Source organism: Hippoglossus stenolepis, chromosome 9 (genome assembly GCF_022539355.2).
Source record: "Hippoglossus stenolepis isolate QCI-W04-F060 chromosome 9, HSTE1.2, whole genome shotgun sequence".
NCBI lineage: Eukaryota > Metazoa > Chordata > Actinopteri > Pleuronectiformes > Pleuronectidae > Hippoglossus > Hippoglossus stenolepis.
The window spans coordinates 14298943-14326364 of NC_061491.1; the positions used below are offsets into that span (position 1 = coordinate 14298943).

The window sequence follows — 27422 nt, forward strand, 5'->3', positions numbered from 1 at the left end:
GGGACTAATTCTGTAGATTTTTTTGTGCAAATCTGAAATAAGATTTGAAAGTATAAATGTGTCTTTTTGTCTCATCTTCACTCTCTGGATACGAGGATTTGCTCCCAAGTGCAGTTGTACATTTCATTGATAAACTGTGGAGGTAGAGTGATTGATAGAGTGCTGTGGCTTAGCCCCAGTTTTTCCATTTTTCCATCTGTGAGACAGGTTTCACAATTTACCAGCTAATACGTCTCTCTTGTCATTGGGTGAATGAATGGGAGTTGAGGTGAACTGCTATGATCAGAATGCTGCCCCCTATTGTACAAAAGCCACGGCACAATGTTCCCACCTGTGGCTTCTTGAAGGAAATTAGAAGTTGGTGAAGGGTTGAGAGAGGCAAAAGAAGAGAGGAAGATACACCTATAAAATATCTATCTATCCATCCGACCATCCATCTATCAATCCAGTTGCTCTTCGCTTGTGATGTGAGGATTTACCATATATTTGTATGTGTTCACTGAACAATCTTGATAAATGATAACAAGCAGGTGACCCAATAAGATCATGTGTGATCAGCTTTTAAAAAAAATAAAAATCTGACCTGTTAACCTTTAAACTCTGTCTTTCTGTCTATGTCTCTCTTCCTCGTCCTTTATCTCTCCCTCCTCCTCCTCCTCCTCCTCCTCCTCCTCCATCCTTTGGAACACATGGTTATTGCCTGCGAGTGGTTGTCATGGTGATCCACCCCGAGGGACTCATCCCAAAACCAAAAGTTCTGCTTGTCTGAAATAGAACCTCCGCCTCTCTCCAGGGGGAAGGGGGCTGATTTGGCACACGGAGGGTGGAGGCAGGGAAGGAGTGGGGGAGAGAGAGAGAGTGAGTTTCAGTCAAGGAGTGAGAGATGAAAGAGTGAGGACAGGGAAGAGAGAGAGAGAGAAGGGGAGAGAATGAGGCAGCGTGCATCCATTCCAACTGGGTCACATCGCGGGAGCATTGCGTAAGCGTAAACACTGCTGCCCCTGTGCTATGCCCTCAGCACACACACACACACACACACACACACACACACACACACACACACATAGACACACACACACAAAACTTGTTTCACTATCCCTGTGGGGGATACAAATTAGCATAATGCATCACCTAGCCCCTTACCCTGACCTAAACCATCACAAATATATGCAAAAAAATTGAGTTCACCTGTGGGGACCTCAAATACTGTCCCCACAGAGACGCAAATCCTCATGGGTTAGTATGTATCTAGAATTAAGTCCCCACAGGAATACAAAAACAATCCCCCCCCCCCAACACACACACAGACACACACACTGTGTCTTTCAGTGTTTTTTACAGTAGTGTAGTGTTTGTCAGATCCTGCGTGGTACCAAGCTGTGGTCCATCTCTTTTCTCTTGGGCTCCTTCTCTCAGTGGATTTGCGATAAGCACATCATGACAGTGGAGTGAACCCTCCTCTCCGTTAGCTGCCAGACCGGACAGCAGCATGACGTAGCACTTCTTCTTCCCCGCTGCAGATCCACAGGAGAGGAGACGACAGTGTGTTTTATTGTGACCTCTAGTTTAAAAAAAGCACAACTGCAAATGTATTTAACCTGCATCACCACATGGGTTTATTCATGCAGCGTATGTGAGGCCTTTAGGGGTCTTCAACTCAGACGTGTTAGATACTCCAACAGGTCACCATTTACACAGATTATGATGTCCCTTATCCATCACTGGAGTATCACTGGATCCCCTCAAACACGTCCTCTCGTTGGTGGAGCAGGGACAGAGTTACATGTGTGTAACAGGAAGGCTTCTAACGTGGCCACATCTCACACCCTCTCTCCTCCCTGTGCACGCTGGGTGTGCCGTTCTCAGGCCCTCGATAGTGCGCGGCCTGTTCCCAGCACGCTCCGCTCCATGCAAGTTTGGATATCTTAACACATATGTAAATACAACACAAATGCAAATGCAGTTCATTTGCGCAGTGCGCTGCGTGCGTGTGCATCGGTAGAGGGTGTGATTGTCTATAAAAGGAACAGCCAAAGCCAGATGTCTAAAATCCTAGTTGGACGGTTTCAAATCCCCCCTTTACACTGAGAGAGGGGTGTGTGTGTGTGGTTGTGGTTGTGTGTGTGTGTGTGTGTGTGTGTGTGTGTGTGTGTGTGTGTGTGTGTGTGTGTGTGTGTGTGTGTGTGTGCGTGTGCGTGCGTGCGTGCGTGCGTGCGTGCGTGCGTGCGTGCGTGCGTGCGTGCGTGTGTGTGTGTCTGACAGGAGAACCTTTCCAATCAGTGAAGGGATGAGAGAGACACTGACAGACAGACCGATTTCAGACAGACTGAGAGAGAGAGAGAGAATGACTGGGAGAGGGAGTGACAGAGATAGAGAGGTAGTGAGAGAGTGACATAGATACAGTCAGAGAGAGTGAGAGAGAGAGGGAGAGTGGCACAGATAGTCAGAGATAGAGAGTGAGAGTGTGACAGAGAGAGAGAGAAGGCGAGAGAGTTACAGAAATACAGATAGAGAGAGAGTGACAGAGGGAGAGAGAGTGACAGAGAGAGAGTGACAGAAATGAGAGAGGGAGAGAGAGTGACAGAGAGAGAGTGACAGAAATGAGAGAGGGAGAGAGAGTGACAGAGAGAGAGAGAGTGACAGAGGGAGAGAGGAAGAGAGAGAGTGAGAGTGTGACAGAGATACAGAGAGAGAGAGAGAGAGAGAGAGAGAGAGAGAGAGAGAGAGAGTACAGAGAGAGAGAAGGAGAGAGAGTGACAGAAATACAGATAGAGAGAGAATGACAGAGGGAGAGAGAGTGACAGAGAGAGAGTGACAGAGAGAGAGTGACAGAGAGAGAGAGAGAGAGAGAGAGAGAGAGAGAGAGAGAGAGAGAGAGAGAGATAGAGAGAGAGAGAAGGAGAGAGAGTGACAGAAATACAGATAGAGAGAGAATGACAGAAGGAGAGAGAGTGACAGAGAGAGAGTGACAGAGATGAGAGAGGGAGAGAGAGTGACAGAGGGAGAGAGAGAGAGTGACAGAGGGAGAGAGGAAGAGAGAGAGAGAAAGTGACAGACAGAGGGAGAGAGAGAGAGAGACAGAGGGAGGGAGAGAGAGAGACAGAGGGAGGGAGTGAGAGAGAGAAAGTGACAGACAGAGGAGAGAGAGAGACAGAGGGGAGAGAGAGAGGAGACAGAGAGAGAGAGAGAGGAGACAGAGGAGGGAGAGAGAGAGAGAAAGTGTGTGAGAGAGGGAGAAAGAAAGAGAGACCCAAAGACACGGGGGTGGAGTTATTCCATGGGGGGCGTGGTCGAGCCGCTGTCACTCACTGGCGGTTGCCATGGCGAGCGGGCGGTCCCGAACAGCGGGGCATCCAATGGGAGCCGACGCTGCGTGTGTCGCCATGGTGACGGGGCTGTGCCCAGGGAGGTTGTGATGGGTTGACAGGTGCGTGACAATCGGAGCTCTCTGCAAGCATGTACGCCAAAGGCAAGAGTAGCAACGTGCCGTCCGACAGCCAAGCCAGAGAGAAGTAAGTTTTATTTATGGGGGAGGAAACCGGGAGGAAGGGGGGAAGTGTGCGAGCGGCCAGGGGCAGTCACACACACCGAGCTGCGGGAGGGAGGGAGGGCGCTCGGCCGCTCACTCTCCGCGGCACCCGGGGCTCCGCGCTCCGCCAGCCGGGGAAAGTTGACCGCTCTGTTCATCTGGAGGAACAGAGACATTTCGGCGGCGGGGCTGTTTACACAGGCTTTTCTCTCCGTCTCTCCGCTTGTTGTCTAATTTCTTGTCATTTCGAGCTGTGTTTGTTGTTTTTAAATCACGAATCGCCTTGTTGTGTCTGACATGTGCTCGTTTTAATGCCGCTCCGCGTCAGTTTGAAACTAGACAGTCGCGTCGCTCCGTGCGCGATGGAAGCGGCAACTAAAAGTGCGCGTAAACCCAGCGCTCGCTCTGCGCGACGTGTTCCGCGGTGTGCCTCCTCCAGCAGGGAGCGTGGTGACCGTCCAGTCACCGCCGCGGCAGAGGAGATGTGACAGCAGACACTCAGCTGGAGAGCCAGCCACTGTCGCCGTTTCTTCCTCTGAAGAATCGGGCACGTTAGACTAAGATGAACAGGCACTTCTCTTTTGCGCATCAAGCAGTAGAAATGCTGGTTGTGGTGTGACAGAGTTTTTGACCCAAGAATCCTTCTCAGATTTTGTGCTGTAGATTTAAGATTAAACGTAGTTATAGTTTCCAGACAGGATGTTTGTATATATGAGAAAAATTCAACCCATGCATGCATTTTTTCTACCTAATCTCCCTGTGCGTGTTTTCAACACTACATCTCCTCTGCTGTAACTCAACTGTAAATCCACATGTTCTCAGACTATCAGGGAACGACAGATCCAAGGTGAATCCGAATCAGGAATTTGATGTTTGTGCTGAGCATAAGTCATACAGAACAGTTTATACAAATCATTAACAGTAGAAAAAAGATGTTCAATATGAACATTAGATATGTGTGCATTTGAGCGTTTGTACAGTTTGATCGTTTTGAGCCACACAGAGTTAAGATTTCACAGTCACATTGCAGTGATGGGGTCCCGGGCTCTATAGACGAGGCCTCGCTGCAGTCGGGGAAAACAGTTTTTTTTTGTGGCGTGAAGTTTTGGTCTCTGTTGGAGGGAAGTGACTCTAAGAAGACCTCCTGTTCAGATGCATGTAACAAGCCATGGCTGCTCAGTACTCATTGCTCAGGGGTCAGATGATCAGCGAGCACGGATCGTACAGGAGGAGAATGTGTGTATTGATGTGAACAGACCAAAACATTTATGGTTGGTCGCCTTCTCTTGTTGGGACAGGTGGGGGCGAGCGAGTTACAAGCTGTGTCTCAATTCAGGGGCCACATCCTTCGGAGGACCTGGTCTATGCTGCCGACGATGGCTGCATCCTGTAGCCCACGTCGAGATGGTCTGGTCTGGAGGAGCCTTCGAATTGAGACAGTCTATAGTCGCACCGCTGTGACGTAATCGGTCTTCGAATGCAGTACAGACCCCGAGTTGAGACACAGCTACATTATGACATAACCAAAACAGTGATGATGAAGTTACACTGCGTTGTATTTAACTTGTATGATTCACTTGCGAGGGTCCTTTAAGGTCGTGAAAGACCAGATTAATCGTCTCACCTCTACTCGCGAACTGCCGCTGCTCATTTATTGTACCCTTAGAATCCAGTTCATTCATGTTTGTCAACAGCGTGATTGAGTGTTCAGCTCCATCCCCTGAGCCCCATTCTTTATCCTCAAATCGATATGGATAGGACTGAGCAGTGTGGATCTATGGCTGCCTCATCGCAGTGACAGGGCCAGAGATGGAGTGCTTCCTTCAGGCTTGGAGGATGCTCTGTGTGAACACATGTAAGCATGTGTGTGTCTGAGAGAGAGAGAGTGTGTCTGTTAGAATCTTTTTGGCTGAGTAGATGGCTAGTTGGCAGAAGTGTTCTTCAGAGGGCCCCTGACAGTTTGCATAGAGGAAGAGACGTGCTGTGTTATCATGGCCAATGAGCAGATTACCTGCTGGGTTAAAAGATATAATAGGTAACAATTCTTCATTAAAATGTCTAAAAACAAGTAGACCTATGTTATATATTTTGCTGCCTTGTGAACTTAGATCATCCAAAATGTTTCCGACAATGTTCAGATCCAGAGAAATCCCCAATTCTAAGGTCATATCTGCCTTACCTGTGGCTTTGCTTGTCTCTGCTATAACTTTCCAGGGCAAATGACACATGACAAAGGAAAAACACACTGTTAGCCAGTTAGCAGTTTTTTCCTTCCACTGTTTGTTTCGGTCACTCTTCATGTGTCACGGTTATTCATAGCCGATTACTAATGTGATTATAACATAAGTACATTGCCTCATCCGTAAACATGATTTGCACCTGAGGCAGATCGATTTTCATCGGCAGCTCCCATTAAACCTGCGCTGCTTCACGACTTTCATTATCGATTTTATTTGATTTGAAGACTCAGAGACCCCTTGTGGCTGAAGTTGCATATTGTACATTTAAAGCAACCATCTACCTAAATGTTGCTCATAGATGCGATTGTCAGCAACTAGAATCTCATTTTCAGATCAACTCGAGGGGTTTTGCATCAACGGACACCAGAACTTGTGTGATTGAAATACTTATGTGTAATTGAGCATAAGATTTCATCCACAAATAGAGTACATTTATAATAAGTGAATCATCTAGTGGTATCTTTAGATTATTTAGAAGTTTTGTCAGATATAACAGCCATTTAAATGTCATTTCTGTTTCATAGTGGATTTTGTCCGAGATGTTCATACATGATCCAAGAGGTACTTCACTGTCTGTGCTGATCTAGACACAAGTGTCCATTAGATCAGATTTCTTTCCTGCCGACTCTTACATCTTATATCGTATCGTTTCATGTAGACCTCCATGTTGCTGCAGATCACTTTGTTATCTGTGTTTACATTTTGATGCAAGGGTGATGTTCCATTGTGCGTTACTGCCAAGGCCTTGACAAAAGAAAGGACTGGGTGTGAAGAAAACACCAGATGAAAAGATAGTGAACGGCAAAAAAAGAAGAAAATCCAGGCAAAGGCAGAGTTTCATTTGTCTCTTAACAAGCAGCCTTGTTTATCAGTGGTGTGTATCAGAGAAGCGGAGCGGGCCCAGCGCTGCTGAAGCTTCAGTTGTTTCTCATTTCTGCAGCGCAGCAGGGGATCAGAGAGTGGGAGAGACGGAGGGCAACAACAGATTGAGGCAAAGAAGGAGGAGGGGAGAGAGCGGGACTGAGGGAATTTGCTGGATCATTAGTTTACAGTCTTGTAGTATTGACCTCTGAATGGACCCCCGCAGACAGAGGGCTCTGGCGTCTCGCCCATGTAAATGTAGAGGAACTCTAAATTCAGCTGACCTCTGTGTAGCTCTGTTCACCCGCCTGTGTGTGTGTTGTGTGTGTGTGTGTGCGATAAGCACCTGATTGTCTGCGATGTGTCCTGGCTACAGAAGCATTTCGGTAACATACTTTTTTTTGTCTCAGCTTTATTGCACAAATTCCGAAATGTTTATCCGGTGGTTTTGCAGTTTGCACAATGCACACACTTGGAGATAAAACAAACTGTATGCAGAATCTACTTGGGATTAAACAAAATGAAAGAAGCCTCATTTTCTCTCTACTGTGAAACTGCATGGATATCTACTGTCTCTGTGTCCACAGGCTTTGACTTCTCATCTTCTAAAAGTGAGCTGAGCTCTTTTTATGTTGTGTCCTGTAAACTTACATTGAAACACATTCTAAACGGAATTTAAATCTTTACATTCAGCTAAATTTATTAACGATAATTAATGACATTTTTCTATGTTGTATATCCTTTGCAGCACATGTTACAGACTAAGCAAACTCAGACCGCACAAAATATTAGAAGCATATTTCATGATCTACCCAAATCAAAAAACGCATTAATACACATAAACAACATGTTGTATCACTTACTTCTAAGTGTCACATATTACAGGTTGGATTTGTGGTATCTGCCTAGAAAGATATTGCTACAGGGATGTGGCTCAAAGTAACATTTCAGAAACTCTAGAAACACTGACATTGTCAGGAGCAGTATATAGACCTTATGGGGACCAGAGCACGGTCTTAATGAGGTGAAACGTGTGTGTGTGTGCGTGTTTGTGTGTGTGTGTCTGTCTGTGTCAGGATGTCCGGAAATCGGAAGCAGTTTTTATACATATGTCCCTGTAGTGAAAACTGTGAGTCTCAGACCGCAGCACTGTTCAGCCCTTCCTCTCCCCCTCTCCCTCTGACTCTCCTCCTCTCTGTCTCTCTTTCTCTCTCTCTCTCTCTGGCTCTACCTGTGTTATGGTCTGCACTTGATTTTGATTCGTAGTGACACGACACGACCACTGACTGTGTACTGCAGTTGTTCAACGAGTTTAGGTTTCTAACTGGCAGTTAGCAAACACATTCCACATCAGAACTATGTGGATTGTGGTCCTGAGTGAGTTGCATCGCAGCACATAGTACACATTCCTTTTTTCTTGTGTTTGCAAGTTAATCATGGAACAAACTGTGCCTGAAATCCACACACACACACACACACACACACACACACACAAACTCTCGCAAGTCCTTTCACTTTCCTCCATTTCTGTCACAGACTCATGTGGCACACGCCTGTTTTTATTGTCAGTGGTTTTGGTTTCCTAGATAGTACAGCCTGTGTGTTATTTGTTCTCCACAAATCATATTAATACACACAAACTGTAAACTCACAGCTGTGAAAAGGCCATCTGTCATTAAGTGTCATTGTTTCTCAGGTGGCAACCATCAGTCTGGTCGGTGCTAAGTTTTCTAGTGCGGTGAGGATCATCATCATTCTGCACACATACATACACACACACACACACACACGCATATCTACTCCTGAACCTAGACACCTCAGAATCTTGCCAGAAGGCTGCCAATGCAGCATTGCGCAGACTGAGGCAAAGCAATGCATGCTGGGAGTGTTTATATCCGACAGAAGCAGTTCAGGCTGCCACTCTGGCTCTGACAGTGAGTCACATTACAGGAGAACTACCAAAAAAAACGGAGCGGTATCTCTCACACACACACACATGCACATCCTCTCAATGACTTGTATCAAATGGGCAGGGAATCTGATTATGTCCGTGCCAGCTTCGACCTGATGAATGTAATTGATGAGTTGTTTTTTTGTTGCTACATTTCAGTTCACATATGAAATGAAAGGCACGCTCATTAGTAGAGCGAGAAAGGAGGATCATTTGGTAGAGCGTGAACAAGAGAATGAAGCCAGAGGACAAACATATGTTGCTGGTCAACTGAGGTAAATTGAGAGGCTGAGTACAGAAAATGAGCTTCGAAACTTGAATGATGGAAAACAAATTGAATATTTACTTCAACAATAAGAGAGGTTAAAAAATGAGGACCGAATGAGAGAAAGTGCAAAAATGGAAAGACAATATTTTTGTCCATGTAAAAGTGATGTCCTGCAGGACCTCATGGTCTAATGCTCCATGATGTCAGAGTGTCAGACCATTGCACTCTGCACACATATCTGTCTGTGGATCAGTAAGGGAGCTTGGAGCTGCATTGTTTGGTCCGGACCTTCAGATTTTTCAGTTTATTCCACACTAAGAAAAAAGGGCCTTGGACCAACAGACCAAACGTTAGTCCAACCAAACAGGTGGTCCAGATCATTTGCAGTGTGAAAACACTTTTTGAAGTGTTCAGATTGTGCATCGTCCATCTTTTTTTTGGGGACTAATACGCAGCCAGCGGATGCGTCGTCAGCCCACTTTGATTATGCACCAGCTTCTGAATTGCTGTGCCGTTGACAATATAATATTTGACAGACGAGGACATACTGTAAATTTGGCATATTTGAACTACTTTAGAGGACTGCACCTTAAGTTGGTGATGCTGGTAGAAATACCATAATGATTTTACAGCAGGTACATACTACCACCCACCAAATTGACAACATGCTAACCCTAGAATGTCAGGCACACGCTCGTCTACAAAGCAATCATTGTTAATTGTTAAGTGTACACAGTAGACGCATCGCACATGTAGGTGATGACCATAGGACTTACGTATGTCGTACAAAAGCCTTTTGTCCGCTCACTAAATTGTAAAGTGAAACCAAAACTAACCGGATCAAATGTAAACAAAGACATGATGATTGGTTCAGACTTTCAGGTTTGAAAATGGCCTTAAACTGGGACTTGACTTCACCTGTTGAAAAGTGGGAAACCTCTCACCCCACACATACACAAATTCATAAGAGCCACATTGGTTCTGAGCTGTAAGTCGACAGAGAACAATATAAAAGTGTGTGTGTGTGTGTGTGTGTGTGTGTGTGTGTGTGTGTGTGTGTGTGTGTGTGTGTGTGTGTGTGTGTGTGTGTGTGTGTGTGTGTGTGTGTGTGTGTGTGCGTGTGCGTTTTGCTGCTCTGGGTCAATAGAGATCCCACTACGTGTCTGAGTCTGTAAGCCCATCTGAGCCGTCTGCTTACAGCATTTCCCCCATATGTTTCATCCCTCAAAATCAACCTCCATCTGCCTGTCACGCTGACTGTGTGACTGTGAACTACAACATCCAGTGATCATTATACAGCTAATAGCCTCTCCAGCTCTCATGGGACACTGGTGAACAAGTGTGAGGACCCAGAGAACTGTCACCGCGCTCTTTTGTCGCCTGTCGTCAACGCAGTGAAAGATATCGACTCAAAACTGCCGTTAGTGCATTTAATCCTCACAGCAGTTTAGATTAGCATCAGTCTGGGATTACAAGACAACCAGAGAAGACATGGGGTATACACAGCTGTCTGTAAAAAAAAATAAATAAAAAAAGAAGTGATGAGGACAGATTGACAAGGCTCTGATATGAAACACTTTTTAACCTGCAAACACAAAGAGGCTGTTAAAAGTCGTCTTTTATCTGCTGGCATCCCTCCTAGTCCCTCTCTTATCCCCGCTGCCAGAGACGTAACTTGCCACAGAACTACTATCAAAGCAGCAGCCTCTTATTGAGCTGTGCGCAGCGAGAGAAGACAGCCTCTGATCGACGTGGCGGGGGGAAAAAAAGGGGTGACGTGTCAATCAACATACGTTTCCCTGTAGAGGGCACCCTCACAGGACGCTTTGGGGTCCTTGGGAAAAGATCGATGTGACAAAAGGCCTCTGTTGGCATCAGATAGCATGTGGGAAAAGGAGGAGGGGGGAGGGGGGCGAGGAAGAGAGGGCACAGCATCCTGGAAGACTTTTATCAGTCCCCTCAAAAGATGCAGGGTACGGATGAGTGAGTTTATCACCCAGTGCTGGTCCCTCAGGACCCGATGTGTCCCAGAATGCTTCGGTTTTAATTAGAAACACATCATATTTCTCTCTTCTCTCCTTTTCTCTTCTCTTTTCCTCTCTTCTCCTCTCCTCTCTGTAGAAGTTAGTGTATCAGTTAGAGCCTGACTCATATATCGGTTGGCCAATAACATCGGCCAGTATTAGCCTTTCACTGACAAATTGGTATTGGTGTATGCACACTTTGCACTTTTATTATACAGAATAAAAATTTAGAGAGATATTTTATATTTATGTTAACATGTTATATAAAATTAATTAAAGTTCTTTATATTTGGCAGTTTTTGCATTTCCTTTTTGCACATAGTTAGGTTTATGGTTAAACTGTAAGATATTAAGGCTCAATGACATTTCTTTGTCAAAAGGTTTTGATAGAAGTCATTTCCAATTACTTTTATTTCTATATATATATATATATATATATATTTATATTTATCATCATCATCAAAAAAATCTGTATTGGAAAATGTATATTCCATATCGGCATCAGCAGCCAAAAATCCATATAATACAGGCTTTAGTCACAGATTTGTCTTTGGGATTGAGACTCTTGACATGTTGGGAGTGAAGGATTTAGATCAGTGCTCTGTGGATGAGTGTGAGACATGATGCAAACAGAGCGGGGGGGGTATGCTTTGCTGACCATGAGTGCAAACTACAATCCACGCTGTCAGGCTTCTCTCATGTTGTTAGTGGTAGCACTTGTGGTTTTGTCAGGAAGTTCTTTGTTGCCCCTGGTGACACCAAATATGCACAGCTTTTCTCTGGACCACAGCTCGGTAGGGATGCTCTCTCACTCCTCTCAGAGCGTTTCCTGTAACCTGAGAGCTCCAGCCAAAAGTAAATGGTGGAAACAACACTCGCTGTTTATATAGGCTCAGCCGAGGAGTGCTTTTACATTTGAAGCCTGACAGTTTCGTTTGTCATTATTCATTTAGCAATCCTCATTTGTTCCTCACCTGTCCAGCTGTGGTCCAGCTGTGTCTATATTTGTCATTTTGTGTGTGTGTGTGTGCTCTGTCACCCTCACTTTTCCAGTAAGCTCTCGTGCTCTCCAGTGTAACTTGCACATGCTGTCCTGTCACAGTGTAACTGCGGATGCTGCCGTGCCTCCCCTGCCTGCTGAGTGTAGTGGAGGTTGGTTGGAGGCCTCTCTGCTGATATTCCTCCATCATTGATATGCAAGCTGCATCGCACAGGCGCTAGCGCAAGGTTAAGCATGCGTGACGGCCAGGCTTAGGAACTGCTTCAGACAACTTTCTCTCTCTCTCTCTCTCTCTCTCTCTCTCTCTCTCTCTCTCTCTCTCCCTCTCTCTCTCTCTCCCTCTCTCCCTCTCTCCCACAAACACACATTTCTCTTACTGTGCTGCATTGCCTTCCTTTATATGTCTCTGTCTCAATTGTCCCTCGCCTGTTTTTTTTAAGTTAAGTCAGAGTTCTTGGCTTTAATTCTACATAGATGTACCGTCTTTACATGACCTCGTACAGGCTTCCCTGTCCACTGATCCCTATAAAGTCCACAGTGACATTTTCTCCCATCTGAATGCATGGCAGTATTCTCCCTCACTTAGGATTTATATCGCTGACACAGAGTTCCTGACTTTTTAAGGTCCACTTGATACCATTTCTTAACCATATGAAGCATGGGCAGACCAGGACAACAGTGAGACAGTTCAGCAGGATGGCTCCAGTCATGGAATATGTCAGTACATGTTATATGTTGGGGCTGGGCAAAGAAATGATGAAGATAATTATGATGATGATTAACACAATATTGTCATTGAGTAGGTGTTTTCTAATGTGACATATTTGTTTTTTTTAAAAACTTGTTTGTGTTTTTATATTTGTCAGTATTTATTCTTGTCTGAAATGTGTGTGTGAATGATTGTCTGCGATCATCCTTAGCAATATCACAACCTTCAATATATATCAATACATTGCTTTTGCATTGTGCAAGCATGGTAAGGATGATAATACGTCATTGGTTTTAATGTTCTACCTCAGATTAGTAAAAAAAATGCTGTAAAAAGCAGCTAAAATCATTATTTAAACTCAAAAAAATTATAATTTGACATTAATTGTGATAATTATCAATCGACTGATACGGAAGTTTTTTTTCTTTAATGTTTTTGTCCAGCCCTAGGGTTACATCTTTTCTCTGTGAGTTTTCTCCGTTGATACATTTTACTGCTAATTTATACAACTTCATGTTGCAGAAAAGATACATTATTGTAAATGGTTTGTCATTTATTTATACTTAGTCCCCAGCTACTGTGCAAGCCTTAATGGCCTCACATTCTTCTGCAAATTGCTCTAGATTGCCTTCATCTGTATGAGTTTTTTTCCTCTTTTTTTTTTATCTCATCTGGAAGCTTTGTTGTTCAAGAAGAATAGAGGCCTATTAGAGGCCCATAGAAAGGAATTCTAATCCTATAAGATTAGAGCAGTACAGTCCTCTTAGTCGTCTCCTTCTCCCTCTGGTTTTATTGGAGTTGCGGCTGATTGTGGAATGTTGCATTGTGTGAGCTGAACAATGATGGTGTGCCGCTGGACGGTCTGAGAGAGGGCAGGGTCCTGGGCCGTCACATTCCAGGTCCCTTATACAGTAAACGACAGGGACACGTCAGCAGGGCTCATTTGGGGAGGGCAGCAGGGAAACACCTTAGCGTGACAGTGTCAAGTGAGAGAAAAGAAGGAGAGGATACATGTAAGAGAGAAAGGAAGGCTCGTCCTGCTGAATGAAATTGTGCACAGCATCATGCTTGTGGCTCTGAGCTTGTGAAATAGCCAAACAGGTTATAAGTCAGTTCAAGACAGATTTATTTATGCACCACATTAAAAAACAACAGGAGTTTAGCCAAAGTGCTCAACCCTGGTGAAAGATAAAAAGAAAGTAAAGCAGAGTAAAAGACACACGAAATAAGATAAGATAAAATTATGACACTAACCGAAATGTGAGATAGAATCAAGCCGAATTAAAAGCCAGATAAAACGGTAGGACTTTAAATTATAAAATTATTAGGGGGACAGGATCTAATATGGGACAGGAGAGTATTCCAGAGGTTTGGGGGCAGCAACAGAGAAAGCCTGGTCCCCTTCAGCTTTTAGACGAGAATGGGGACTCCAGTTTCAGAAAGTGAAGCCAATGCAGTAGCGCTTGAAACATGTATTCTCTCAAATAACCAACAGAGGGCGACTCCAGAGGTGGCCAAAAGTCAGTGTCTATGGAAGTCTATGAAAAAATGACTCAAATTCTCACTTGATTTGTAACGTCAGTAAACATTTCCCAAAGCAGTTTATAGTCTCAATCACTTGTTTCGAGTCTTCTTCAACACAGCATGCTGTTCATTTCGTAAATTATGGTCCAATTTGGAAAATAGATGATAAAGCATCGGGGCATGGTGTGTGATTGACAGCTACTACTTTCCAATGGGATGCAAGGCTCAGCAAATGTGGTAATTTTCAGCAAAAGAAAAAACAAGATGGCTCTGGACGAAAGTGGTGTCTAGAAAACAGCAGCTAACAAACAAATGGGAGCTGAATTGAAAGGAGCTGTTTGGAGGATGACCTAAGTGATCTGCGGGCAGAATATATGATGATAAAATCAGTGAAATGTATTTTTTTATCAACACTCATTCACGGAAATTGGGTGCAGCCCTTCAGTCATCGGCCAGATTTATTTTGTGCACGGAGCATTGTGCACAGAGCTGTTTTACTCCATGCAATAGCTCAATTAGTGACAGTCCAAACCCTCATCTTCCTGAAACTGTAGACTTAAAAAGAATACAGTAATTAGTGCCACGCGATCACTGAGCGTTGTCATCGAACTGAAGGTTCCCTATGTAAACAGCAGTTTAATATTCTGTGCTTTATGGCTGTGTTGCATTCAAGATTTACTGTAATAGCTTGTAGAGAAAGTTGAACAAGGAAAACACTCCTAAAAATCATTGGTGTTCTTTCAGCTGTGAAATTAAACAAACTCCCCACGAGAGGTGACTCAATCTAAACAAATCAAAGCCAATGAAATGGAACTCAAATTAAGAAAGTGATGGATTTGCCTCTGCTTTTTTTTTTTTATTTCATTCATCCACTTTCTGCAAACAAATCTCACCTTTTGGAAAATCTTACTGGAACTGAAACTTGTATGTAAATGATAGATTCAAATGTAAAAGACTGGAGAGTTGCTCAGTTGGCGTGTTGGTAAACAGTGAGCGAACAGTGAGCATCATGCTCTCTCACCATCTCTCTGTTTCTCCCTCTCTCTGATAAGCTGGCATTTCCTGTTATCTCAGCCCTGGGTATTGTTGTCTGCTCTGCGAGACAGTATAGTCTTTGCACTGCTGACAGAACAAGAACTGTTTCACTTTGTCTTGTTGTGTCTGTATCAGACGGGAGGATGCTTCCTTTTTATTGTATTGTCTCTTCGAGTCTTAATAGCGGCTGCACTAATTTGCTGTTTAGGATGTGAGTGGGAGAGTGAATCCTGCCAGAGCTGCCTACAGTCAGTCCGCCTGTATATTGTCTCACAGCAGGGTTTCTTAACTCTTAATTCTTAACGATTCAAAACTTTTCTCAGCTCGTGACGTAGATTTTCTCGACTAAATCCATGCAAAAACATCTATTACATTCATGGGACCTTGCAGAAACCAATCGCTATACTCCAGACCCCAGGACAAGATGACATCATCTTCAACAAAACCAAGCTGTAAATGGCAAATTTCCTGAATTAAAGATTGAATGAAAATGAAAAAACATTCTTACTGTATTACACAGTGATGCAAAACCTTGGAGTCAGCATGTCTACATATGAAGTAGAACCACTGAATGTAAAATTACAGCCAGTTAAATATTATTTATTTAGTGGCCAAACTTGCCATGTCAGTGATATAAAGCAGGAATCTGAACAAAAAACTGAAAAAGCAGACTTGATGTGAAGGATCTAGTCAACTAAAACTACGCTTATAATAAATATATAATAAAATAATAAAAATACTTCAGAGCTGAACAATTAGTCATTGATTAATGGCCATTTCCAGTATTTTACTGAATTAAGTATCAAGTAACCTTAATCGGATTTGTCGTACAAATACCTGATTAGAGATCCTCCCTTATATTCCAACATTACTGATTTTGAAACCTGAACTCAAAGTACTGATCTCATACAATGCAACTGTAACATTACCATTGGCTGAAAAATATAAATTGTTCACCAACTTAAAAAATTAGTTCAATCAGTTACACATAAATTTACATTTTTTTGTTAGTTTGTTCAACTTTATAATTTAAATTAAAGTTATATTATCACACTTGATAACTTTAATTTGATAAACAATTTTCTTTTTTCAGTGTGAAGCTGAAACCACATCAGGTCTTTATATGTTTGTGTATTCACACACAATACCTACTGAATTAGGGTTATTCAGTCCTGACAGTATCCCTGTTAAACTGTGTTCATTATAAATTTCTCTGGATGATATAGTAGCTCAGTCATCAGCTGCATTAAACACTCATCTCATATATATTGTGCTCTAAAAGTTGAATTAGTTACAATCAGACATCGTGAACACATATTAATTCCGTTACATTTAGTTTACCCTGTTTGACTATTCTGTTCGGGTCAATGGCGCAGAAAATGTGATGGTGACCAGTTTTTGGGTGGAGCCTTCATGGGAACACAGTTGGCGCTGTGCTCACAACACTGGGTGGAGGTTTAAAGCTACAGTTTGACTTGTGGTCACGGTATCTTGATAAGTTGGCTGCTATCAGTCGCTGTACTGTAGCTCGGGTTTCTGAATGTTTTTTCTCATACATTATTCTCCTTCCTCGTTAAAGATCAAAACAGCACATTAGTCACTTGGAGTTTATTGAGTGATTAGTCAGTCAACAAAAATCAAATAAGAATAGGATTTCCTCCGCTTTTATATCACTGGGAATGAGATGCCAACGATTTTATGTTTTGGAACAAATGGCTTAAAAATACCAACTGTAACAAAAGCTAAACATCGGGCATCTCAAACTACTTTTAACCAAAATCAAAACATTATAATCTTTATCCTTTGAAAGGTACAGTATGTCTCTCAAGAGCCTGTTTTCCAGCTTTTATCTTCCCCTCGTATTGGACTGTCCCGAGGGTGAGGAGGGGGGAGTAGAGGATTGTGGGATCTCGAGTTAATGAAAGGTAAACACAAGGTCGACTCTGAGGTGAGCCAAAGAATTCAGGACTCTTCCTCTCCGTCAGGATATGAGCTTCATTCTTCTGACTCGTACACGCATGACATTTCATCTTTTCAACTGGCAAATTCCTCTCTTCGCAGGAGGAATGTAGAGAGAGAGAGAGACGCTTTGCCTCTTCTTTTTTTTTGCATCCCCATGTGCAGTTTTACCTCTTTTATTAAGTGGCAAAATATGAGAAGCATTTCCTCCAAGTGTTGCTTATAGCAGAACAGAGAGTGTACTGTAATGCTGTGTATGTCAACAAGTGCCATTAACTCACATCATGGCATTTATCCGCCACCTGCATATTGTCAAAGATTTTATTTGTGCTGCTGGATCAGCCTCTCAAACACGGTTTCTGAATCAGCCAGCGCTCTTCACCCCGACTGTTCTTAGCCATTGCAGGCCGCACCGCTCTTTGCCAAGCCGGTGCTGGAGGCCTGTCACCCAGCCAAAGCTCCACTAAGGGCTTTACTATGTGTTGTAGAAGGGAGAGGGATAAAGGCTACGACAAACATTTTCTCAGCAAAGCAGCATGTGAGACAAATCTGTGAACATGAGCAGATAAAACGCAGTTTAACTGACTACGCGTGTCTCTCCTCGGGCTGTTTAAACGCAGACACGAGTTTTGTTAAACTTTGAGTCTCAGCTACGCACCGAGGCTTCAACAAAAGTCTGAGCGGAGTCCGGTCAGCGTCAGAGAGAATCTACTTTATATGAGCATATCCATTCAAGTGCTTTGCCTTTAGCAGGAGCCATTAGAGGGAGACCCCAGGGGTTGCTGTGGAAGGGTAATGGAGAATATAGATTTAACTTGTGACCATCAGCAAAAATACCAATTAGAAATGCATCAGCGAGTGTCCAGCGATAGACCCACAGCGTACCGCCATGTTGGGGATTAATTGAAGGCATGCATTTGACTGAGAAGTTGAAGGAGCCTAATGGAAGTCTTTGGACAGTCTTATCACATTTAAGTACCGAATAATCTCAATGTTTTGAGTTGTTTTTACAGCACATGCACAGTTTTGAACATGTACGATGTCATCACTCTCAATATACTGTATATCCTGCTCACTGTACATATTGTTATTATCAGCGCAGAGCCCATTGCAAACAGGTTTGTTTAGCCTGTGTTAATGCTCCAGGGCTATTTCAGAATTATCCCTTGTCATCAGTGAGACCTCCTCAAACAGTTCTACAATAAACTTTACAATGCAGAATAAAGTTGCAAAACTTTGTTTTCATCCTACCTGGTTTATCTGCAATGAAGATGTTATAATTCATGTTTTTCATAAGATGAAGCTGAATTTGCTTTGTTTTTGTTCTTGTATGTGGTTTGTATCGTATATAAGTTTGAATCATTTACTGAACTGCTTATATTTGTTCTCCAATTAGCGGTTTGAACCAGTTGCTGATCACTGTTGTGGTTTATCCGAGGACAAAGAAAAATTTTCAACTCGCTCCGCAGACTTCAGAATTCAAATTGTATCCATAATCAATGTGTGGCTTGTCCAATCACACTAAACTCAGCTCTGCTCTTCCTTTGGCAATTTACAATACACAAATGTGACGTCGATTAGAGGTTTGTGGAATTACTTGGTAGATATAATAAAGTTTCATAGCTTAACATTCTTTAATTAATGACAACACAAAGGCAAAATGACCTGTTAGTTTTTGTCTATATAAATTAAACGTTAATAAATCGTCTAATTCACTGACTGCGATTCAGGCTCCCAAGTGCTTTCAAGTCGGGTTCAGTCCAACTCGTGCAAATCTGGAATTAAAGGGCCACGCAGCCTAATACCAGCTCAGTCTCTCTCAGAGATCCACCCTGACAACGGTGTGTGACGGCAGCAGTTCATAATGTTGTCCTTTTCAGTTTCGCTCTCAGACCGCAGCAGCATCACTCCTCTTTCGGCCCCGTCCTATCCTCCCCTTCACTGCTTTCGCCTCCCAGCTCCTTTCATTAATCATTTACTCTCTCCCTCCCTCCCCTCTGTCTCTCTCTCCACCTCTCTCCCTCTCTTCCTGCCCTCCTCCCATTCTCTGCCCTGGCTCTTTCTCTTCTCCTCCTCCTATCTACCCTCTCTTGTTGCTGCTAATCTTTCTCTCCATCTCTTCATCTTTATCTCTCTGTTGACTGGTAAATTACCTATCTTTGTCCTTCCCTCTGTACTATCGATGCACATCATTGCCCGTTCTTTCTATAATCTCTTCCATTTTTCTTTTTTCCCCCCTTTACCACTTTTCAAACTGTGTGTATGAGTTGTACTGTAGCTTTTTACTGTAGCGTTTCCAAGTCGTGCATATGTGAATTGTCAGAAGAGGCAGCTAATGTTACTTTCACACATTTAATCCGCTCGCACCTAGCTGCCCGGCTCGGCCTGCGCAGATTCATTAAAACTATACTTTAGCGTAATGAAAAGCATCGGGGATTAGTCCACTGGAACCTGATTTTCCATATAAAGTGATTTGGCCATGATCCTGTCGCTTTCCCAGACAAGGTGTGTTTATAAATAGCCCTGTTCTGAAGATGCACTTCAATGTATAAAGGCTCCATAATCCTCCTGGTTGTTTGGGCTGTTGTCTCTCCCCCCTGCGTTGTTTTCCTGATGCCCTGCGTATAAGATGAATTATTCAACATTGTAATGGGTCTATATTTGTCGTTGTTTATCTTGCCCTCGCCACCCTCATCGCTGCCCCACCACCATCCCTCTCCCAGCTTTTACTTGTCTCTCGTCGGTCTGTTGGGCAGGCCGAGTGGCTCCGCCCGCAGAGGATGCTCCACTTTAATGAATGGAGTGAAGTCATTTAGCAGGGCTCTTAATGGCACATAAAGCCCCGCTGCTAGGCTTGATTAATCAGGGAAAGTGTTTGGCTGTCACATACAGGGCTGCCCTCAGCAGGGGCAGCAGTTTGATCGTTGCACTCTCTTTCATGGCGGGGTCCCTCTCCGTTCTCGCCAGAGTGTTTTTCGGGGGGCCCGGGCTGTCGACGCTCGCCTCATCCACAGGTGGCCTCTGTTTGATGATGGAGGCTTGATTGGAGACTTGGCTCCGCCGTTGGCCGAGCTTGATGAGGACGATAATGTCGATGATCCCACCTCTGAGTCAAAGACAGGGATCTGTGTTGCTCCTGTGGCCTGAAGCTCTGCGGTGAGAGGAAAGTGAGCAAGGATACAAACAAAGAGGAGTAAACGTCAGTTAACAACAGGTCTTTATCTCTCCATCACTGATCTAGACTCATCTTACTATGAAGGCGGTGGACTAAATAATAGAAACACAATACAGAATACAGTAACAAAGGCAATGGCAGCATGTTAAAGCTGTAGCAACGCAGCTGCACCGATAAATCAGCCAGGCCAGTATATCGGCCAACTTATTATTTATCAATGTTTATGTGTGTGTCCTCCAAAAAGGAATCATAGGGCAGAAATACTAAATTATCAGGCTGGAACATTGGATGTTTAAAAACTCCCAAATATTGATATCACTTTCATCCAGAAGATGCTCATATTGATGAGAGTGTAGGAAGCAATCGTCTGATTTTTGAGCATCTACACCTCCTTGACTTGTTGTAATGAAGACGGACCTCAACAAATCTGATCCACGTTGTTTTTTGTAAATTCAGCTTAGTATGGCTCAGCAGGATATGTCTTTGTACTTGTGGTTACTGCTGTCGCTGCCTGCGTTGCATCAGTCCCATACTGATGAAATGCAGACTGAGAAATCATGACATAACACAAACAAGCTGCATTAGCAGAAGATACACAAGCAGACGCTGAATACAATACAGTTATTGCGATTTCTGACATGACAAAATAAAAGCACAACATTGGTTCAGTTCAGTTGTTTATTATCTCAGGTGGGAAACCTGACTTCCAGTCAAGACAACAAAACAGAACTGTACAAAATATACATTTTATTTTGAATTTAAATCATATTTTTGAATTTAAATCATATTTCTTTCGACTAAGGTACATTTTATTTATCCTCTTGTGACTTCTACTCAGTGTTTCAACCCCCCCCCCACCAAGGGATCACTGTTTTAAATCTCCGTCCGTAAGATTTTAAAACCCAGTCATTTATTCTGTCCAAGACAGATGTTGCCTGTGGAATCACCTTGTCATCCACCTTCACAATATCTTTCATCTGATTTTTGTCCTTAATATTTATATTTTCATACCAGGAAAGTAGAACAGATTGGATAGAAGATTTGTAAAACAAGGACATATTTTTCTGTCTACACTAAAAACATTTAACCTCTTTAGCAGGTACATTTTCATCCCTTTTTACTGACGATCTTAGAATTGGCTTCAAACTTTAATTTATTGTCTAAAAAATTGTACCAAACTAGAGTCTAATCTGTTGTGCAGACAGCTTTCTCAGCCTTTTGTGTCCATGAGAAATTTAAGGAGTTACTTTATTTCTCCTCATTGCTTTATAATTCTTTAAGGTATTCCATTCTGTTGAAAGCTAAGTGCTTCAAAGACACTATAGCTCTCAGCAGATACTTCACGGTGTCGCTTTTACTAACATTAGTCTTTGCTGTGAACACACAGCAGAGATTTAAGGTGGTAATTTAGTCTTTTGTAGTAGGTAAGCATATCCAGGAGATAATTACAATATTTCAACTGAGGGACGATGACTTAGTTCATTCGAGGATTACTTCTCCATTGTTATTACCTCTCACACAGAGCTCATTGAAATTCATTTATAAAAATATAATGACATTCAGTGCATACTCCTAAGCAGAGCCTCCCTGTGTACCTTCCAGTCTGTGCTTATTGTATGTTATGTTTTCAGCACAGCATGCAGTCATTTGATTTTTCTCTTAGAGGATGTCTGGTTCAGCCCGACTGAAAGAATAATTTTTGTGTTAATTTCCAGAAGGAGGTCACAGCAGGGTGCTTGGCTCACTGAGACACTATTCAGCAAGAATCCTCAACATTAGAATATGAAAGTTTAGAGATCTCACGAGGATTCATCTCGGGGCTCATCATGCTAGCACCCATCACCTCCATCCTACCCAGCTTCCTTTTTTCCCTGCCTCTCTAATCCCCCTTCTTCACTTTCTTCTCTTCACCAGAACCTTTCATCTCTCTCTGCTACGCTCCTGTTACCCATCACTCTCTTTATCATATTTCCTCTCTCTGTCTGTAGTTTTCCTCCATTTTCTTATGTTATACCTTAGAAATTTAGAGCCAACATTTCCTATTTTTTAATTGGGCTGATGAGCTGATATTATTGGCGTTTATTTTTGCCCATATGCTGAATTATGAAAACCTTTATTCTTAAAAATGTTTTATTCATAGTTGATAAAGCAAGTGGTTTAACTGTAAAATATCAAGCCTCAAGAATTTTTTCTTCATAGAGGTTTTATAATTACATCTTAGAAATCATTGCCAAACTTTCTTTATACAGTCTATAAATCAGCAGATATATTGGAATTTGAATTCTTTGGGATCAACATCAGTCCCCAAAAATCCATTTGGTCGCATAGGTTTCACTTTATTATCAATACAGTGTAAGAGTTATAATTGATTTGCAAGTAGCTGTTGAAAGCCATGCAGCAAACAACAGCTTTTCCTCAGGTGATGATGGAGACAAAAATAGAGCTAAAAGGAGCTGGTTCCATCAAAAACAAGACTCCAAATGAATGCTAATGTTAATCCAGGTTAATCCACTGTTCACCTCAAGAGGTTTACAAGGTAAATATCTCAGCGTTGCCTTCAAGTGGCCAATCATACACTTATGCAGGATTAAATGCCCAGAACTCATCCAGAAAAACAAAGTCACACCTCCGCTGCTGTACAGTTTGCAGCATGTGATCATCATGAGGACCAAAGAGAACAAGACGTCTTTATCTGACCACATTAATATTTAAATGATGTGCATAGGAAAGAATATACACCATACAGCGCTAACTCCAGGCGTATGTATCTTTCAGTCTGTCTCTGTATGTTATGTTTGCAGACACTTTCTCTTATGAACATCGTGAATGGAGTCCCGACGTTATGTTGTGGGGTTTTGTGTTAATTTTCAAAAGGAGGTCACAGCAGGGTGCTTGGCTCACTGAGACACCAGTCAGTGAGAATCCTCAACATTAGAATATGAAAGTTTACGGCTCTTACGAGGATTCATCTCGGGACTCATCATGCTAGCACCCATCACCTCCATCCTACCCAGCTTCCTTTCTCCAGTCTCCTCACCAGAACCTTTCATCTCTCTCTGCTACGCTCTTGTACATATATATGTCAACAATGTATACATGTACACTCATCAAGCTCTTCATCTTTTATTCTCCTTTAAAATGACACCCAGCCTAAATTTACAACGTTATTCTCATAATATTACGACTTTATTCTTGTAATATCATGACCTTATTCTCAATTGTTTTCCTCTTTAAGTCAACACAATACTCTGTTGTAGAAAGTAACTCGACATGTAGAGAAAAATAGTCGCAGCTACAAAAGAAGAAAAATGTGACCTGTACTGGGCTGTTGTTTTTTCAGTACTGTGGGATGAGGAAATGCTGTTTACAACTATAACTGTTGAAGCAAGGTTGTGCTGCTGTATTGCAGTTGTGATGAATCTGATGAAGAGGTAACTTATCCACAGTTAATGGCAGTGACATGTTTACTGGAAAGAATCCACACACTTAACATTCAATTTTTCCTGGTTAGATTTGTGTTGTTAGGCTGTGGCAGCACAGTAGCAAGTCTTGTAAATATGTCAATTAACGTGGCGATTCAGATCAGAAGTGTAATCACTTTTCCATTTCATCTTTTACAAGGGTGAAATAATCTGGAGCTAATCTATCACAGGCAAATCCAATCAGTGAAGCCATTGTCTGTTGTGATTTGAGGCTCTGCCAGACTTTGATCGCCACGGCGGTAAATTGATTAGCAGTGATCTACTGGTCCCCACTAAATGCTGATCCCGTGAAAATAGGTTCACGTCTTCGCTTTAAACAGAAGGTTGTGGTTGAGCTATGAGATACTCTTCTTCTCTCCTTCCTGCCGCCTTCATTAAGCTGAGCTCCGTCTCCGAGTGTTCGGAGCTCGCCGGCTGTCTGGACCGGTGCAGATTTAGAGACGCAGACAGAAATCAGCGTCGTCTCCGAATACGAATTTAATTAAATTTGACTCGCAGAAGACAAAAGCCACTTGAATCTGAAGGAGAAAGGGGTCAGGCGTTGACGTTAAAGTTCCCCTCTCTGCCCCACCTTCTCCACTTTTACCTGCTCGACATACACACACGCACGCACACACACACACACACACACAGAGGAAGCAAAGTGGGAGGCACCTGATCTCTTCAATCATCCTGCTTGCAGTTGTGATTAATGTGAATTGCTTCTTATTTACAACGCAAATTGCCAGGGTAGACGGCTCGGAAAGAAAAAAATATAAACTCTTTAATTTGATGGTGTTTGTCCGACAGCAAGGGCAAACACCGAAACAGCTTTAATGTGAATGAACTAATGCGGACTCAGAAAGGTTCTAAGTGCTGCGGAGGCCTCCCTCGGAGCACTTCTACCTTAAAACCTAATGTAGAGATTAAATAAAGTGGCAGTTTGTTTAATGACAAGAGTCTTTGTAATGCTTCCTCTTCAATGTGTGAAGTTTAGAGGATGTTTTAACCTTGAACAGTGCCCCGTCCTCTAATCCTCAACCTTTATCTCCGCTCAGTATTTTCACTCTGTCAGTCAGCTGGGGGCTTTTTGTGTTATCAGCAGGAGGCTTTGACTGAACAAGTGGTAACCGAACAATGAGGAGTTTTAACGTTTTTCAAATTCTATCACTCGTCTTTGAGGAAATTAGTAGTTTTGACTCAAAGTTCAATAGATATTGAAATGCTTTGCTGTCTGTTTATCAGTTCTATTCTCACTCTGCTTACCCCTGGTGCGTGTTGAATAAAAAGCAGATAGGATGGAGGGAGAGAGGAGTGGTTTTAATTCAGATTTTGTGTGTTTACAATCATCATTGCATTGAAAGTATTGTCTTTAAGGTCAGGTCAAGGCAGTGAAAGAATGAAGACATGCTTCATTTTTCCTTCCCTCTGATCTCTTCTCCAAAACTTGCATTAGCCTTCTCACCTCTGATATCCTCTAATGTTTTTCTTTCTATTATTGAATCACCTCTCCTTGTACCGCTGCCTATTTTCCCTCACTTCTGTCGACCCTTCCTCCACATCGGGGCCAAAGATCACATCTTATAGCTCCTGTGGAATCAATCGTAGGTCAAACATCTCTTGAATATCTTGAAAGGCAGCCACCAAGAAAGGCTGTGTTTTTGACTGGATACAAGCCAGTGTCTGCTGAGGACAAGCTTTCATCTCTTTATTCCCACTGATACAATTCATTTGTCCACTGCTTCCAATCAGGCTCATCATCGCAGACAGAGGTGGCAAAAGTACACGTGTTCTTTACTCAAGTAGAAGTACAGGTACTTGTGTTGAAAAGACTGAAGTAAAAGTATAAAACGTACTGATTGAACCACTTTACCTTATTAAAAGTATGTGCAGGCTCTGAAATGTACTCGAAGTATAAAAGTATAAAGTACCCCACTCTGAAGGCCATTTTTACTGGCTGTATCTGTGCAAAGCAAACAATTTTATATTTTTATTCAATTTGAACCTCTTACTTCCAATACAATAAAAAACAATACACGAAAAACTCGAGTTAAAGCAAGCATAGATTTATGAGCATTAAAATTTGTCCAGGAGGAAATGTAAGTAAGTATTCTTTATTAAAATAAAACCAGGGATGAGAATGTTTTGTTGCTCTGCTTCGTCGTCAACGTTATCAGCGATGTTGGCTGATTCTTCACTTTCTTCCATGTTTGTCACAGACATAGGCACTGCTCTTCTTTTCCAGGTCTCCATCTCTTGTCTGTTTCATCTTTATACGCCGTGTTACATATGTTGTGCTTAATATGCACTGATAGATATACAACAAGCAATCGTCTTTTCTGTGTTATTGCCCCATTCATTTGTAAATGTGAGGAGTACAAGAGAGCACAGATACTTGAGTTAAATTGTAGGGAGTAAAAGTAAAAAGTTGTCAGAAAAGACTCAAGTAAAGGCATACCTGAAAAATCTCCTTAAGTACAGTAATAATGTGTATTTGTACTTTGTTAATTCTGACCTCTGATTGCACGAGATCTTCCCGTATCAATGAAAACTTGCAGCAGCGTGTCGTAATAAAAACAACGAAATAACAGGGCGACTCAACAAGTTTGTTTCTAGAGATGTTCAGTTTTGTACAGTGCCTGGGAAAAAAAAATGAGATCATCTTTTATTCATGTTCAGTTGTCGAGGTGTCAAGAGTTTTGTCAAGCCTCTCATTGTTCCGTTAGCGCTGTCCCTGTGAAACACTCTGTCTCTATCTCTTTGGTTAAACATTACTGCCAGGCCACGGCGGAGAGGGAGGGATGGGAAAGAGGGAGGGAGGGAAGGAGGGAGGGAGGGAGGGAGGGATAGAGAGGACGTGGTTCCCTTCATCCTCTCGTCATTTAACAAACATGGCCCCTTAACAAAAAGAGTGCACGAGGAAATCAGCGCAGGCGAGACAAAAGGCACGAGAGAGAGAGAGAGAGAGAGAGAGAGGGAGGGAGAGACTGAGGATGAAGGTGATGAAGAAGAGAGATGGAAATGGAGGGAAGGGGGTGTAGTAGCGTACCTGTGTGCGAAGCAGAAAGGTGTGCAGTCCATCATCCTCAGACAGGCAGACAGGGCCGTCTGGGGAGTTTATTTTTACCTCGTTATAAGAGGAGTCTGGACGGGCTGCGGCGGCCCGTTACCACCTTTCAGGGGGGCTCCAGGACAGCAGCTGTCCCGGCGTGACCATCCTTCTCGCCGCGGCAATGCACATATCAACCATCGACACGTAGAGACAAGCACACATACACAGAAAAGCCTTACCTGCAGTTTTTTGTATCTGCATCATATCGATACGCCAATGATTAACAGGGGAGAAACTGTTATAATGATTTAATGTCATCTATTTTGCATAAATCCCACACATTACCTTACGCATTACTTCCAGCTACACGAGTGTGACAAAGTGATTCTGTCGTTTGTCATATTAAATAGTAAATGGTGTAATTTTCATATCTTTTGGGGGGTTCGGTCATACTGAGCCACTAATTAATCACTAAGCTTATAAATTATGGGTATTTTCACCGGTTTCTGACTTTAACAGTCAATGAAAAATGTATTAAATAATTCACTAACAATTTGCTAAATTAACACACTTGAGGTCCCATTATATCTCACTACACCAGCCTTTAATTGAGCATGCATTTATAGCCAAGTAC

The 27422-nt window shown here is 42.7% G+C and overlaps 1 protein-coding gene across 2 annotated transcripts in view; it reads left to right on the top strand.

The window, feature by feature from the left end:
* Positions 1–3236: 3236 nt before the first annotated feature.
* The window catches only part of ssbp2a (single stranded DNA binding protein 2a), a 55824-nt gene continuing 31638 nt past the window's right edge, over positions 3237–27422 (top strand). Inside the window, exon 1 of one of the 2 annotated variants that reach the window (XM_035165549.2) lies at positions 3237–3512. In XM_035165549.2, the coding sequence (XP_035021440.1) occupies positions 3457–3512 (56 nt within the window). In that variant the 5' untranslated portion in view covers positions 3237–3456. The remainder of the gene's footprint in view (positions 3513–27422) is intronic. The other variant, XM_035165548.2, reaches the window with a different exon arrangement.